This window comes from Solanum stenotomum, chromosome 9 (genome assembly GCF_019186545.1).
Source record: "Solanum stenotomum isolate F172 chromosome 9, ASM1918654v1, whole genome shotgun sequence".
Lineage (NCBI taxonomy): Eukaryota > Viridiplantae > Streptophyta > Magnoliopsida > Solanales > Solanaceae > Solanum > Solanum stenotomum.
Window position 1 is genome coordinate 4,317,065 of NC_064290.1, and position 17,538 is coordinate 4,334,602.

The 17,538-nt window shown below is 34.1% G+C and overlaps 2 protein-coding genes across 2 annotated transcripts; one reads left to right on the forward strand and one right to left on the reverse strand.

The window, feature by feature from the left end:
• The first annotated feature begins 23 nt into the window (after positions 1 to 23).
• On the forward strand, positions 24 to 2,208 carry LOC125875719 (pentatricopeptide repeat-containing protein At2g41080). The gene has a single exon (XM_049556737.1). It carries the CDS (start codon positions 63 to 65, stop codon positions 2,037 to 2,039), a length of 1,977 nt encoding a protein of 658 aa, XP_049412694.1. The 5' UTR covers positions 24 to 62; the 3' UTR covers positions 2,040 to 2,208.
• A 461-nt stretch (positions 2,209 to 2,669) lies between these two features.
• On the reverse strand, positions 2,670 to 9,267 carry LOC125875715 (probable alpha,alpha-trehalose-phosphate synthase [UDP-forming] 7). Its single transcript, XM_049556732.1, has 4 exons — positions 9,062 to 9,267; positions 6,748 to 8,781; positions 5,959 to 6,232; positions 2,670 to 3,687 (listed from the first exon to the last, which is right to left on the reverse strand). The coding sequence occupies exons 2-4, from the start codon at positions 8,733 to 8,735 to the stop codon at positions 3,376 to 3,378; spliced, it is 2,574 nt and encodes an 857-aa protein (XP_049412689.1). The 5' UTR covers positions 8,736 to 8,781; positions 9,062 to 9,267; the 3' UTR covers positions 2,670 to 3,375.
• Positions 9,268 to 17,538: the final 8,271 nt, after the last annotated feature.

Consider the following 17,538-nt stretch of genomic DNA (forward strand, 5'->3'; position numbering starts at 1 on the left):
TTTTAGATAAAAAACAAATCAATAGACAACTTATAAAGGTATGCCAAAATAAGCTCAAATGAATGGGACAGTTTTGTGTGAGACCTCTGAGATTTCTTCACCTCCGGTCAGCAAACACTCGCCGGTTCTCGGCAGCCGCCACTGAGCTTTCAATTCTATGTTCTCAAGGTTACGTAAAAGAAGCTTTCAACAAGTTCTCTTTCTTAATATGGGACAACCCATCTCATTTCTCTTACCTTTTACAAGCATGCATCCAAGAAAAGTCCTTTTCCCTCACCAAACAGCTGCATTCTCTCATAATAACATCTGGGTGTTTCAGGGACAAGTTTGTTTCCAATCACCTGCTCAATGCTTACTCGAAATTGGGTCAGCTAGATACTGCAGTTTCACTGTTTGGTAAATTGCCTAAGAGAAATGTCATGTCTTTTAACATTTTGATTGGTGGGTATGTTCAAATTGGCGATTTGGATAGTGCCTCTAAAGTGTTTGATGAAATGGGTGAGAGAAATTTGGCTTCTTGGAATGCTATGATTACTGGGTTGACTCAGTTTGAGTTTAATGAGAGGGCGTTGAGTTTGTTTTCGCAGATGTATGGGTTAGGTTACTTGCCTGATGCATTTACTCTTGGAAGTGTTTTAAGAGGTTGTGCTGGTTTGAAGGATTTGAATAAGGGCAGGCAGGTTCATGGTTGTGGATTGAAATTGGGCTTAGAGGGCGATTTTGTTGTTGCAAGCTCGTTGGCACACATGTATATGAGGTCTGGTAGCTTAAGAGAGGGAGAGATTGTGATCATGTCGATGCCAGATCAAACTATGGCAGCTTGGAATACTCTTATTGCTGGTAGGGCTCAGAATGGGTGTTTCGAAGGTGCATTGGAGCTGTATAATTTGGTGAAAATCGCTGGGTTTAGACCGGATAAGATAACGTTTGTTAGCGTGATCAGCTCGTGTTCAGAGCTGGCTACAATAGGACAGGGGCAGCAGATTCATTCTGACGTTATAAAAACTGGTGCAATTTCTGTGGTTGCAGTTGTAAGTTCCTTGATTAGCATGTATTCAAAATGTGGGTGTCTAGATGATGCTAAAAAGATTTTCGAGGAAAGGGAGGAAGCTGATATTGTTTTATGGAGTGCTATGATTTCTGCTTATGGGTTTCATGGGATGGGAAAGAATGCTGTTGAGTTGTTTCATCGTATGGAGCAGGAAGGACTAGCAGCTAACCATATTACTCTCTTGAGTTTGCTCTATGCCTGTAGTCATAGTGGGATGAAGGATGAAGGGCTTGAATTTTTCGACTTGATGGTGGAAAAGTACAATGTGGAGCCTCAACTGGTGCACTATACATGTGTGGTTGACCTCCTAGGAAGAGCAGGCTGTTTGCAGGAGGCTGAAGCTCTTATTAGATCTATGCCTGTGAAGCCAGATGGTGTCATATGGAAGACGTTGCTGTCGGCCTGTAAAATTCATAAAAATGCAGATATGGCTAGAAGCATAGCTGAAGAAGTTTTGAGGATTGATCCTGAGGATTCTGCTTCATATGTGCTCCTTGCTAATGTTCAAGCATCTGCTAAAAGATGGAAGAGTGTTTCTGAAGTGAGGAAATCAATGAAGGATAGGGGAGTAAAGAAAGAACCAGGAATAAGCTGGCTGGAGTTGAAGAACCAGGTTCACCACTTTATTATTGGTGATAAATCTCATCCACAATCGGACGAGGTTGATGTATACTTAAAGGAATTGATTGCACAACTGAAGTTAGAGGGCTATGTTCCTGATACAGGATCCGTTTTGCATGACATGGAATTAGAGGAAAAAGAGTATAACTTGGTCCATCACAGTGAAAAATTAGCCATTGCTTTTGCGCTGATGAACACCCCGGAGGGTTTTCCAATCAGGATAATGAAGAATTTACGAATTTGTGGTGATTGTCACATGGCTATTAAGTACATATCCCAGATGAAAAAACGAGAAATAATTGTACGCGATTCCAGTAGGTTTCATCACTTCAAAGATGGCTGTTGTTCTTGTGGAGATTATTGGTAAGGAGGTTACATTTGACAATCTTACTGTAGGTTATAGACATCCCCCTTTTCACTCAGAGTCTGTTTTTGAACCATTATTTCCTCCATTACTTGTAACATTATTCAAAACTTGAAAGAGATTCTATAAATTTCCATTCATATTGAAAGGCCAATATTTGGAATTTAGTACTGAATTTCTTTAGCTTCCAAATAACTTCAAGTAAAATTCTCTGACTTTGGACATAATATGTAACTAGTTTGCACACATGTTCACTGCATAAGGAAAGTTGCAATAATCATAAACAATTACATCACATAAACAAGACATTTAATGTGCATGATTTACTTTAATTTGTACATAGCTTTTCTAAGTTGGATATAAGTCTTTCTACTGCAGTGCTTCTAAATTCCAGCACTGTATTTGTTACTGGTACTTGCAATAAAATTACTTTAAGACAAAAAAAAAACTTTTAATGGATAAAGGGTTCACTCGACGGGAGTGGTAGCCAAGTGGTGGTCAAGGATACTTGGAATTTAGAGCATAATAAACTTGGTATCAGAGCCTACGATAAGTGGCAGAGCCCTTTACGATTAGAAAACCCTAGACTATAAAATGAAATATTTTTGCATCAACTTATATCCACACAATGCATTTGATAGGACCATAAATGAGCAGAGAAATCTTCTCAATTCACATCATTAACCATATACTGTACAGCAAGAAGACTACCAAAACCACTGACTCAATCCAACATAGTTGATGCTTATTGCTAGTCACAGCCATGCCCACTGACACAATGCTAATCTAAACTAGGTCCACATGCGACCAACTTTAAAAAAGAGAACTTCAATATACTACCAATTCAAGTATCAAGCAGCCACAAAGCAGTCTTCAGTTAAAGCTTTGCCACCACAATTGGTGTAAACAACCTGAACTTCATTTAGTTCCAGCATAATTCAGGAATGATCAAATCTTTCGTCTGTACTAATAAATTCTCTACCTCATTTGGCCTTACAGAAACCATGTCTAACATCTTTGGCTCGTCCCACCCCTCTTGTGGTTCTCTGATTCTGCATAAATGATAGTCGCCCTCCAGCACTTGATGGTTTCTTTTCAAGCAGTCTTAGGAATGCGCATTCAATTCTATGTTTCTCCCCTTCTCAGAGATATATTACATCCAGGCTAATGATAAAAGAATAGAACAATCAGAAAGGAAAGAATGATTGAACAGAATTTGAGACTCCACTTTCTTAAACCTCGAAACCAAACTCAAATGGACAATGTGCCATCTTCAGACCTGGAATGTACATTCAGTAGAGAAGGTAACCAAAGCAAACAAAACATCTGGTAGCTACATTCAGTCAGAGTCCGCAGGTTCATCATCAGAAGTCACTGGAGTATCAGTGGCATCAGCAAGGGAGTCTAGCATAAGCACCACCTCAGATGTGTCATCCAAGTAATACTTTGCTTTGCTAGGTTTTTGTCCAACTGTGCAAGCAAATACCTTGGCATCATATGAAATAATATTTCTGGACAAAGCATCGCCAATGATTTCAAACATATCTTCATCTGATCTATCATCACCAATGCAAAGCACAAAATCCGCCAGTTTTCCTTCCACTGCTAAAGATGTAAAGACTTTTTCTGCAACTAAACCTTTGGTGACCCCCTAAAATGTAAAGAGAAAATTAATGTTATTCAGAACACATGCTAGGATCAACACATTAGTGACTGCAACCAACGCTAAAAATACACGTCAAAAAGTGCTAACGAAAACGATATATTCAAGATACTCAAGAATTTGACAATAGCCATCAGAATAGTGAAAAAGAACACACACTATATTGTTGTTAAAATTATTACGTTAACAATATCTTTTTCTAGACAGGAAATATATGCCAGGTAGTCACTTGTCACTAGCAAAGAAATTGCAGTTCTCAACCAATTACTTGAGTAAATACTAAAGGCTCTTTAGCTCGCAAATAACCTGCGCATGGATTAATGGCACATCAATTAAAAAATAACATTTGTATTTTCTTTGGCGATGCATGTATTGACGCAGCACATACAAAGGGAGATGCTTTGGTGCATGTTATTTGGAGATGACATAGTACTTGTTGACGAGACGCGGAGTTAACGACAGGCTAGAGGTTTGGAGACGGATCATGGAGTCCAAAGGTTTTGGATTGAGTAGAAATAAGGCAGAGTACGTGGAGTGCAAATTCAGTGTTGTGACACGCGAAGGTAATGTGGAAGCGAAGTTGGATTCTCAAGTCATCTCCACGAGAGGGAGTTTCAAGTACCTTGGGGCTATTATCCAAGATAATGGGGAGATTGATGAGAATGTTGCACATAGCATTATAGGGGGTAGTTGAAATGAACGCTCGCATCTGGTGTGTTTTGTGATAAGGTGACGCCAAAAGTTGAAAGTAAGTTAAAACTTTGTTGTATGGGGCGGAGTGTTGTTGGCTAGTCAAGAACTCCCATGTCCAGAAGATGAAAATTGCGGAGATGAGGATGTTGAGATGGATGGGTGGGCTTACTTAAGAGAGATATGGTCAAAATGAAGATATTTGGGAAAAAGTGGGAGTGGCCTCCATGTCGGACAAGATGCAAGGCTGAAATGGTTAGAGTATGTCAAGAGGAGTTCCACAAGACACACTAGTGAGGAGGTATGAGAGGCTGATGTTAGGGCTTGAGGAGAGGTAGAGTAAGGTAGGCCGAAGAAGTATTGGGAAGAGGAGTTTAGGCAGGACATGGCAAGTCTTCAGCTTACACCAAGGGTCATGGACATGACCCTTGATAGGAGGGTGTAGAGGTCGAGAACTAGGGTACAAGGCTATAGTAGGTAGTCTGCATTCTGTTTTTCCTTTGAGTAGCATTAGTAATAGTATTAGTATTATTGAGATGGTTCGCATTCTGTTTTTCCTTGCGAGTAGCATTAGCATCAGTACAAGTCTTCTGTTTTTTATTATCATGTTGTTGTTACTGCTTAGTGCTTATGTTTCCATATATGTAGTGTTTATGCTTGCCTTGAGTTGATGGTCTACCGGAAACAACCACTCTACCTGCACAAGCTAGGGTACGCTCTACCCTCCCAATACTCCACCTTGTGCGATTACATTGGGTATGTTGTTGGACTAAAAATAACCTATGCATTTAATATGGAGGATGATAATACTAAATTACATAAAGGGATAGCTAATGGAGATTGATGCAAGCTTGAAAGCATTACCATCCGCACTTACTAAAAATGAATATACACCATCCTTATAAGCAATATAACCAACTAGTGACTCATAAAGCAAATGCGATACTTAGGGCGTGTTTGGTATAAGGAAAACATTTTCTTACTTATTTTCTACTATTAGGTAAGTAAACAAAACATATGATCACAAGAACATTTATACGTAATCAAGCAGAACACTTTGAGGGTGAGATGGGGTGGGAAGGTGAAGTGGCAGGGACAAGGAGTGAGATTGTCAAGGGGTGCGGGTTAACAGCTAGGTGGGTGGGAAGGAGACAATGAACTTGTTTCCCAGAGAAAATGTTTTCCAAAATAACATGACCAACCAAACATGGAAAAAGCTGGAAACCTCCTAACCAAACACACCCTTAATGTGGAGATCAGCACAATTATCATATACAGGAAACCAAAGGATGTATAAGGTTTATGGTCAACAAGATCATATTTCTCATTTTTATTTTTATTTTAAAACACGATCATATTTCTCATCTAAACACCGATAGCTAATAAAAGAGTTTTATCCAGATTACAGGGAAGTGGAAACCAAACACTGTTTTTGGGAGAGGAGACTAATCAATACGAGAAGAAGTCATTTACTAAGGACGCTAGGTAACATTTCTGAAGTGTAAATCTTGGAATATAAGCAACAAATATGAATCAAAACATATGGAAATTGGGATAAGTAATACGTGCCTGAGGCTTCACTTCCACAATGTGCTGACCGCTTTTCACGGCAACCGGTTCATTCGCTAAAACACTCTCCAAATGATCAAGCATCTCCTTTGCCTGAGAAAACCCAAATCCAGAATCCGCATCACGATACTGCCACACTATAGCACTTTCCTTTCTTTCTATGCAAGAACCATCTGTAGCGTCTGTATAGGATTGCATCACGGGTTCAGCAAGTTGCATCCACCCAAAATCAGAGGTCTGACTGCATACTTCCCATTTCTGTTCTCGTTCCCATCTGCATTGTCAGACTAAAAATTAGCAAACACAAAAGAGAAAAGATTGACCTGGCAAACAACAAACCCTAATTCTTGCACAATAGAGATTTGAGAAGGCACTGGGATGATTGGATTAATTAACTAATTGGAATTTGGAAGTACTGAAAGATGTAAAAGCTGCATAGAATACAAAAGATAATTCTAACAGCTATATCAAATTTTAAGGGCATCCTAAAATGATGAGATGAAAATGACCGATATCACTTTTGCTTCATTTGCAAGAAAACTCCTTTCTTTTTTTTTGATAATGGTATCAGCTCTAACACTGAATGAGTGTTGCTTTAACAGAACACTAGACTTGTAGACACCATACAAAAAGTAGATACAGGAAGCAGGAATAGTCCATATCAAGACCACAGTAGAATGATTGATATTTTGGATAACGTAACCAAAAGAAGCACTAGTCATTTAGACACCAGAATGCAGGAAATATTGATATCAATTGACATTGTACAGGGAAATAGAAGAAACAGACCTCAAAAAGTAGCCATGTTCTGCTGCAAGTCCTAGTTTTCTACAAGGAGAAAACCACTTGGTTAGGCTTTCCCTCCCTCTTCCACTAACAATGAAGACTGTGTTGTTTGGATCACCAGAAAGTTTATTCAGGATGGAGATAACATTAGCACTAGGAGACTTAATGATAGAATTCTGCGGCATCACAGTTCCGTCATAGTCCAGGAATATGGCCCTGCTCTTAGACTTGATATAAGCATTCACAATATCATCAATTGACAGCTTCCTGAAGTTGGGATCTAGGGAAACAACTCTAAACCCAAAGCCTAAACCAATGCCATAGCATCTTTTCCTAAAGTGATCAGCACAAGTTCTCTCCATATCTTGCAAGAAACTTCTCGACCAATAAGCAACATCGTGGGTGCTGACATAACGGTAATGCTTCTCATGTCGTAGCTGTTTCTCTTGTTCAGCCATTGATACAGCCTCATTCATTGCCTCAGCAGTTGCCTCAACATTCCATGGATTAATACGGATTGCCCCACTTAAGGAAGGAGAACACCCAATGAATTCTGACACAACTAGCATGCTCTTGTCAGGTCCACCTACACCTGAATCTGTTTCTGCACCCGATACACCCTGTCGACAAACGATGTATTCATATGGAGTCAGGTTCATCCCATCCCTAACAGCTGTGACAACAACACATTCAGCAACACTATAATAAGCCATACGCTCGCTACTGGACACGGACCTATCAATATAAACTATAGGCTCATATCCAGGCTTGCCAAATTGCTTATTAATCCTCTTGCAGCTTTCCTGTATCTCAGCCTGTATTTCCTCTAAATCTATTCCTTTACCCCTCATAGGATTGGCAATCTGAACAAGCACAGCCTGCCCTTGCCAACTGGGGTGCTGTTTGAGCATGTGCTCCATCGCTAGAAGCTTTAAGTTGATACCTTTGAAAATATCCAAGTCATCAACTCCAAGCAGAACAGTTTTTCCTTCATATTGTTGTTTGAGCTCCTTAAACTTCAGCTCTTTATCTGCAATTTTCTTCATAGACTCAATATGACCCATATGTATCCCTACTGGCATAATCTTGATACCTACTGTCCTTCCATAATATTCCAATCCTATATAACCTCTTTTAGACTGGTACTCTAAACCCAACATTCGACTGCAACACGAAAGGAAATGTCGAGCATAGTCGAAAGTGTGGAATCCAACAAGGTCAGAACATAGAAGAGCCTTAAGTATTTCCTCTCTAACAGGAAGTGTCCTGTAAATCTCAGATGAAGGAAATGGACTGTGAAGGAAAAACCCAATCCTCAATCGATTGAACCGCCTTCTCAAGAACGTGGGCAACACCATCAAATGATAATCATGAATCCAAACAAAATCATCCTCAGGATTAAGCACCTCAACCACTTTCTGTGAAAACATCTTGTTGGCAGAAACATATGCTTCCCACATAGAACGATCAAAGCGGCCTCCATGGTCAGGTGAAAATGGCAACATGTAGTGAAAAAGTGGCCACAAATGCCTCTTGCAGAATCCCTCATAGTATTTTTCCACAATATTAGGTGGAAGAAACGTCGGCACACATCTGAATTTATCCAAAAGATAGCTAGAAACATCATCCTGTTCAATTGGATCAACATCAACAGATAAAGACCCAACAAACAATACTTCCATATCTTCAGGTAAACCATCCTTAAGTCTCAAAAGCAAAGAATCCTCATTCCAACTAAAACTCCAGCCCTTATTATCCGGTCTCCTTTTTGCTTTCAATGGCAACTGATTTGCCACAACAATCATCCGATCACCAGCAAGTGAAGATTGATTATCAGAAGAAACACTAACAGCCTGGTCATCATCCAGTTCACATATACTCCCAGGAACTGTCATTACCCGCGACATCCGTCGCCTATCCCTCTCTCTTCCCATTACTGGAAAATTCCCAGATGCCAAATCCAAAAGATTGGTATACGATCTAGACATCATTCTAACAAAGATTCTTGACTTCCTCTAATTGGGGAATTTCAATTTTCTGCAATTACATCAAACATTTCAAGTTTAACAAACAAACCCTAACTCAAGAACATCAAAATCAACCCATAGAACCTAAAAACGAAATCACACAACAAAAGGGGCGAATAAAAGCTGATTTTCTTAATCAAACAGAAACCCATTTAAGTAACAACATACAGAAATGATCTTAATCATACCCAAATGAAAATAAACACCCAAAGTAAATCAAGAATCTCAAAAGTTCAAGTTTCAAAATCATATAAAATACACAAAAACAACATGGGGTTGCCAGATTTTACCTCTAAGATTCAAAAAGCAGCAAATATTGGATCTTTTTCAGTGAAAGACTCGATCTTTATAGTTGAAGGGGGTGGATTTTAGGGTTTGATAAAGCATAAAAAACAAGAAAGATTTGGGATTTGTTCTCAATATATGTGAAAAAAAAGGGTGATCTCCAAATGGGTACAAAGACAGTTGCTGGATTATGAATATCCAGAGAATTTTTTTAAAAAAAATACTTTATTTATTTTTGCATACAAATTGAGTAGTTATAGCTGATCTTGCAAGAAAAAAAAAAGATTCTTTTCTTGACTCTGACCTAGAAAAATAAATAAATAAATAAAAACGTGCAATGCATACGTGAAAGTATTTTTTGTATTTTAAAAATAAACATTTTTTGGATTGTCTACTTTTTGTAGAGGCAACCGAAAGAGGCTAAAAAGGGGAGGGAAAAGGATAAAAGAAAAAAAGTTACAAAAATAATTGAGTAAATTGACATTATTTTTTAAATGATGGTAGTGTTCGAGCCGATTTAGATCAGTTAATCTTCATTAATGGATGATGTCCGAGTTAATTTAGATATGCTACCTTTCATCGATAGAAATATTAAAGGTTTGTTCTCCAATCAAGAGTTCGTGAGATGTGCAAACGGTTTATTACATAAATGTAGGGTAAGATTGCGTGTAATTGATATTTGTGGTCTAATCGTTCCTCGAATCATGCATATAGCGAGAGGGTAGTGTACCAGACTGTCTTTTTTTGTCCTCCTGGACTTATGTAAAAAAAATTATCTAAGGATTGTTTGATTCAAAACTGACTAAGATTATCTCGTGATTTTAATTAAGACAAATAATCTCACCTTCAATATAAGATGGATAATTGCATAATTTAGTATAAATATTTTTATGGTTTTAGCTAATATTCACAATCAAATATAGACAAATTTAATCCCAAATTTATATTGGGATAACCTCCGAACTAAACAATTTTTTGGATCGTTTGGTCGATGAACAAATTTTCTTATGATTGATGATCGATAATGAATTATAATATTAAAATTAATAACAAGGAAATTATTTAGTGAATACATAGAATATACAAAGTCTAATATAAAATGTTTATTAGGTTTAAACTATACAAAGTAGGATAAATAGATTTTTTTTCAATTTAATTTTGATTTTAGGAGAAGGGAAAATGAGTTGTTTTAGTGTTTGATCCTAGGATTATTAATTCCAAAATTATTGTCCTATAAATAATACTGCAATTATGAGATAGGCTTACTTGATTGAATTGGATATTTATGTGTTTCCGACCGCTTAATAAAAATATTAATATTTGGACAACTCAAATATTAATATTTGGACAGCCTAAATATTGAGGACCTTACATTTTGTGTACTAAATCTAAAAAATATAAATTATAAAATATTATGTGTTCTATACATGTTAAAATTGACAACTCACCCAAAATTGTTTAAGAGATAATGGGAGTAAGAAAAGATTTGTTGAATGTGATTGATGTTGTCCAAATGCTCAAGTCATCGCATAATTCATTTAGACACCTCAATTAGAACTCTTATCTATTAGATACTTTATTATTAACGAATATTTATCTATTAAACATAAAATGACAACTAGCTTTACAAATATTGTGCGTGTAATTCACACACATTTTCTTGAAAAAATCACGAATAGAATTGCAACACGTGGCACATGGGTCCAAATTTTTAATTTTGAAAAATAAAAAATATTTTCAGCCTTTAATAATCTAGAAAAATTAAATTGAAAAAAGAATAAAAAAGGAAAATGTCTCCCCCNCACTTAACCCATTGCCCTATCTTCTTCATCTTTTTCTCTGTCACTCTACCATGATTCCTTAACGATAACAAAAAAGATAATATCTCCTATCCAGCCCTAATACACCCACCTAATCTTTTGCCTTTGTTTCCTTCCCCTGTCACTCATTGTATTCTATTTTTCCTGTGATTATTGAATTTTTTGTGAAAATAATCGATGTCGATAAATTATTTCAAAATCGACGATGAAGAGAAATCAAAAGAATATCAATTTTTTTATACCATTTTTAATAAGTTTAATAAACGGTGATGATTGCTTGATCGAAGTTATTGAAAATAGAGATGCATGAACGTCAGCTAACTTTTTAACTTCAATGGTCCAATCATTTTCCTTCTTCTTACAAATTCAATTAGTTTGTTTATAACGAAAAATGAAAAAAAAAAAAAGAAAAAGAACAAAACAAAAGGCAGAGAATTTGAAGTCTTTAAAATGGTGGATTGAAGAAGAAGAAGAGGACTTGTACATGGGTGTGGGGTTATTTTCTTTTATAAATAAAGAGATAAATGTTTAATTAAATGAGTTTTTAGTTATTTAATTAATACATGCTAAGTGTCAAGAAAATAAGCACTAATTTATTTTTAAAAATTAAAAAAAAGTCCATTCACGCGCTCAACAGCAGTGAGTTACACTTATTTCGCCACATCAATGTTTGTGTTTAATAGGTATATATTTTGAACAATTTAGGTGTTCAATAGGTAAGAGTCCTAGTTGAGGTGTCCAAGTAAATTATGCGGATAACGTTAAGGGATTGTAGATGACTTAAGCCAAATTTAAAATTATATGTTTTTAGTAAAAGTGAAAAAGAGAAGACAACTCTAGTTATCCCACACTAAAAAATTTAATAAAGTTTTTTTCGGATCTCTCATTCGATGTTTAGTACTCAGGTTGTGGTTCGATTATATTTAGATTCTCATGTTATACGATTTATTTTTAAGAATTCAAACTCAAGATCTGTGATTAAAGATAAATAAATCTTCATATTTTAGTATTTGTGTTGTGGTCCGATTATGTTTGGATTTTTATTTTATTTGATCTATTTTTAAAAATTCAAACTTGAGATCTCTTATTCCGAAGAAATTTTAAATTATTTTCCACGACTTGATAACAAAGTACTTAGTAATTGACAACCACTTCATTAAAGGGATGCCGTAACATATAATTATTGAATTTTATTGATGTCACTCAAGTCTCAACGTGCAACTGGTGAATAATAGTACTAATTTTGTACGTCCAAATGAAATACTGAAATTTGAGGATAATATATTATTCTTCTTTTTTCATTTTCTTTCATTTTTTAAATATATATGGTGAGTAAATTCGTCACGCTAAAAATGTTAAATGAGTAATTTTAATTAAATTTAAATGGGTTAAAATGAGTTAAATTAATAGATAAATTAGTCATAATTTGGGTTGAAATTAATTGGATCATAACTCAATTCGCTCAACTCTATCAAGTTTTATTTTTTTTATAGTTTATTTTATTATCTAATTAATAATTACAGGTCGAATAATGCTACTCCAAATAAGCAATTAGGACTTAAAATAAGAAGTGCAAATAAAAATTTCCTTCTTTTAAAAGGAACTAAGTAATAGTATTTAATTGGGCATGAAGTTTTAAGAATGAAAAATCAATTTTTAAAAAATTATAATCTAAAATAATTTATGAATTATGTGAATATAAATTAAATTATTAAAAATAAATTAAAATTTTAATGTTGAATTGTAACTAGATATAAAAAGAAAGTTCTTTTTAAAAAAAAATTAGATTAAAAAAAAAGTATCACATAAATTGAAACGAAAATAATATATCATATATGAAATTATATCTTCTTTTTTATTTTGGTTTCCCATCTGGTGTCCAGAGCCCACATTAGAGCTCCGAATAAATTCGGATCGCGCACTGCAGGGCCCATTCGAAAATGGCGCTCCCAACAGGATTTTCTCCATACCCAAAGCTCAAAGTCAATACAATCCTTGATATAATATTGTATTTTGGTTTCTTCATATATGAAATTATATCATCTTCATCTATTCTAGTCTTTATATATATCAAGGATTATATAGGCAGCTAAGTTTCTATCTTTTCATTCAACTCATTTCGTTTATTTTACTTGCTCTTTTCAGCTCCGAAAGCAAGGAAGAAACTTACACAGATAGACCAGCCACATAAATTAAATATAGCATTACAAAATATTGGTGTAATATACCATAAATACAACATATTATAGTTGAAAATAAAATGACAAAAATGGATAATAAGCTGAGGCACGGATATCTTGTTCTCTTTAAGGAGATTCAAGCCCACTGTGGCATAATTTACACCGATCCAGCAGTATCACTTTTGACTTGTCCCCTCCAGGATACAACAGCCCAACAACGTGTACAATTCGAACAACTCCGGATTAGTTGAAAAGTCCACAGCTCCACATAAGAACACCTTCCTTCAACATATAAATATTCTCTTGTATAGAGTGAATATAGTTGAAGACTTAGAATATTTTTCTATGTCTCAACTCTCTCTTTCACTACTACACATTACAATATTATTTCACACTTCTCATCTTTTTGAGATACTTTACAAAGGAAGAAACACCAATACTTATAGGTGAAGAAGTCTTCCATATAATCAATAGGTTACAAGAAACTAATGGTCATATGAGTAACAAGAAACTAATGACCACGAGAGTTACAAGAACTAATGGTCATGTAGGTTACAAGAACCAATAGTCATCTTCTACTACAGTTACAAGATGATACCAACAATACGATTATATATATATATATATATATATAAGTCATGTATTAGACTATGATGGATACTTTATGGTGAGTGGTTATATGGGTGCTTGTTGTCTTGCCAGCTCAGACCCCAATACATGGCAGCTGCTGGTTGTGAATCCCTTTACGATATTATTCAAAAATAAATTAATGTGTATTCCTTCCGTATTAATATAATAGTTTCATTTTCCGAGAATTAATTTAATTAGTTTTTTTAATTTATTTAGTTTTGTGAATTGAAACATGATAATTAATCTAGGATAGAGAGAGTAACATAAAAGATCTATTCTAAAAGTTAGTGATATTAAACAATAAACAACAACAATACATATCAATGTGATCTTTATAGTAAGGTCGGGAGAAGTTAAAGATATATGTTATCCTTACCTTATAATAATAATGAAAATAATATTTATAAGTGGAAGAGGTATGTAGTAGACAAGGTGCTCTACGCTAGAATTATGCTCTCCCGTAAGAAAGAGAGAAAATTCTCGATTTTCTACTGACCATTTACCTTATATATTTGCATATCTAATATCACATCGTCCTTAATGAGCTAAAGAAAAGTCATGTCATGTCTACTTTATACGAGTAAAATGAAAAATATCAATAAAACTAGAAAAAAGACTGTCATATAATTAGGTTGATTGATCCTTAAACTTTGCCTAAATCCTCTTTAGCATTTTTTTAGTGTGTGCTTCTTGTTCTTAGCTTTAATTTTTAGTTTATATGCTAAAGTAGCATGCAAACAAAATACTACGCTTTTTTTTTTAATGAATGAAAGCAAGTTATCAATAATTTGGACCTTTTTGGATAATAAAGAGGATGTGATTGATTAACAAAATTCAACCATGCAGGCAACCAAAATAAAGAGAAAGCAATTGAAAAAATTTGCAAGAGTTAAAAAAGATTTTCCCCAAGCAAATGCATTATTGGTATCAATGGCGGAATCAAAATTTTCAATAAGGGAGTTCAAAATCTAAAGAAGTAAACATACGAACTAGTTGAAGGGGGTTGAATATCTATTATATATATCTAAAAAGGAATTTTAACCATATATAAATAATAATAATTTTTCCGAAGGGGGTTCGGATGAACCCTTAACAATATGTTGGTCCCACCCTTGATTGGTACGCGTTTGAACATAGATTTGGTTGAAACTTTCTAAAAAATATATATGGAAGAATAGTATTTAAAAGTTAAAGTTGTACTTGAATATGCCTTTACTTAAAAAAGATTAAAGGTTTGTAAATAAGCAAAAACTCAATCCATTATAACCAACTAATGAGGTGACGTCGTTTGGCAGCTAGATGAGATTCAAGTTATTCATGTATTTTATTTGTATAATTTATATGAAAGTTTGATAAGTAGATAGAAAATAAGTTATTCATGTATAAATTAATATGAAGTTTGGTTGACTTAGAAACCCGCTTAACTAATACATGAAAAAGTTATGAGAGAATCTATGTATTATTTTTGCGTAAAACAATACATAGATTCACTTATAACTAATGTAACTAATTCCTACATTACTAATATCTACCTAACTCTGATCAACTGCGAAACGACCCTTTAATGTCCTAGAATATGATGTCTATATTATGGTATATCTGCTAATTAAATTGTCGATAGGCGTTAAAAATAATCATGTTATATAATGGTTGCAACTTGCATTATTGCCTAAAAAGATTATGGTTCATATGAAGTGGCTATAACAATTTTAAATTTAAAAAAAAAAAAGAAGAAGAAGCAGTGTATTACAGTTAATATCGAGTGTCAATTATAGGAAAATATACAACTGACAAAATTCAACAAATGGATCCATAATATTAAAATCCCAATGAATGTGTAGATATACCAATTGAATATTGATGTGGTGAGGAAGTGTTTGAGTTGCCTGGTCGGCGTTTATCTTTATATCGTCTTCAATAATTTTATTCATGATCTAAATTTTAGATTGAGTTAGATCAAATAATATTCAATTTTTAATTATGATATCAAAATTATATTTATCTCAATTCTAGATTTATTTGATATTAGATTCTCATATTATATTATTCATAATTTAATTGACAGAGTGTATATGGGTGTTGAGTTTTCAAATCGACTCCTGTGAAATAGAATGATCTCTTTATATAATCTTGAAGAACTCTCATTTTATGAAATAACTTTTAGGATTAATTTAAATCAACGTCCATTTTCTTCTAGAAAACAACAAGTTGACTTTGAAGACTATCATACAATATTGCTTACAACAAAATGAATAAACGCAAAACATGGATTTTTTCATATATATGAAGTACTCTTGTGTATCTACGTCATTTGGCTTGCACGTACTCCCAAGCCTGCTTTGGGGGCTTCTACTATCAATTTGAGTAGTGCACATGTTCAATTATGTTCTCGCAGGATCGAAAGGAGCACACCTTGAATTAGATAGAGCAAATGATGGTTCTGTCAAATCGATCCGCTAACACTAAGAATGTTCACGGTTTGGATAAAAACCGATCCAAACTGAAAAACCAAACCAAACAGATAAAATAAAATCGATTTTATTTGAGTTTGGTTTTAGATTTTGAAAATCGATAGTATTTGATTTGGTTATGGTTTTATTGGAAAAAAACAAAGAAATAATCGAATCAAACCGATGAATTATATACATATATTTTATTAATATACATACTTAATATTGTTTTTATAAACAATTTTAAAGATCTTATATATGTTTTCATTAAAATTTCTTTATAATTTACTTATTGAAAGCAAAAATGCCCAAGGTGAAAACATTTATCTTATTAATTTCATGTATATGAGTGTCTAGGACAATTCTTTGTGGGACTAAAAATGTTATTGTCTCTTCCTTCTAGGCCAATATAGTGAATTTTAAAGATTTATTGATAGTAAATTCAGTGATCGAAAGTTTGGTAATTTAAGTCATTCTAACTATTTTCCGTTTTGAATGGATTGCTGTCACTTTTTTCACATTTTGAATGAATTGTTTCTTTTATTTTTGTGTATGGTTAATAACCTAATAATCGATCCAAACCAAACCGAAACCGATAACCACCAAACCGATAAATGTATATTATATTTAGTTTTGATAATTTTAAAATCGATTAAATGAATTTGGTTTTGATTTTGACCAATAATTGATCCAAACCGACCCGTAAACACCCCTAGCTAACACCTTATCTTTCTGTTTATAAGTCATAACCTACTTCAACATTTCTAGCTAATTTCCCATAGAGAAATTACATGCGTCCACAACCATTGCAACTAAACAATGAAGGAATGAGGAGGGAAAGGGTGACAAACAGCAAATGAACTAGAGTTTTCATTTGAATTATATAATTTTTTTGATTAGAATATACACATGTCTTCCAATTATTAGACAACTAGGAATTTATAAACNCCCAAGGTGAAAACATTTATCTTATTAATTTCATGTATATGAGTGTCTAGGACAACTCTTTGTGGGACTAAAAATGTTATTGTCTCTTCCTTCTAGGCCAATACAGTGAATTTTAAAGATTTATTGATAGTAAATTCAGTGATCGAAAGTTTGGTAATTTAAGTCATTCTAATTATTTTCCGTTTTGAATGGATTGCTGTCATTTTTTTCACATTTTGAATGAATTGTTTCTTTTATTTTTGTGTATGGTTAATAACCTAATAATCGATCCAAACCAAACCGAAACCGATAACCACCAAACCGATAAATATATATTATATTTGGTTTTGATAATTTTAAAATCGATTAAATTGATTTGATTTTGATTTTGACCAATAATCGATCCAAACCGACCCGTAAACACCCCTAGCTAACACCTTATCTTTCTGTTTATAAGTCATAACCTACTTCAACA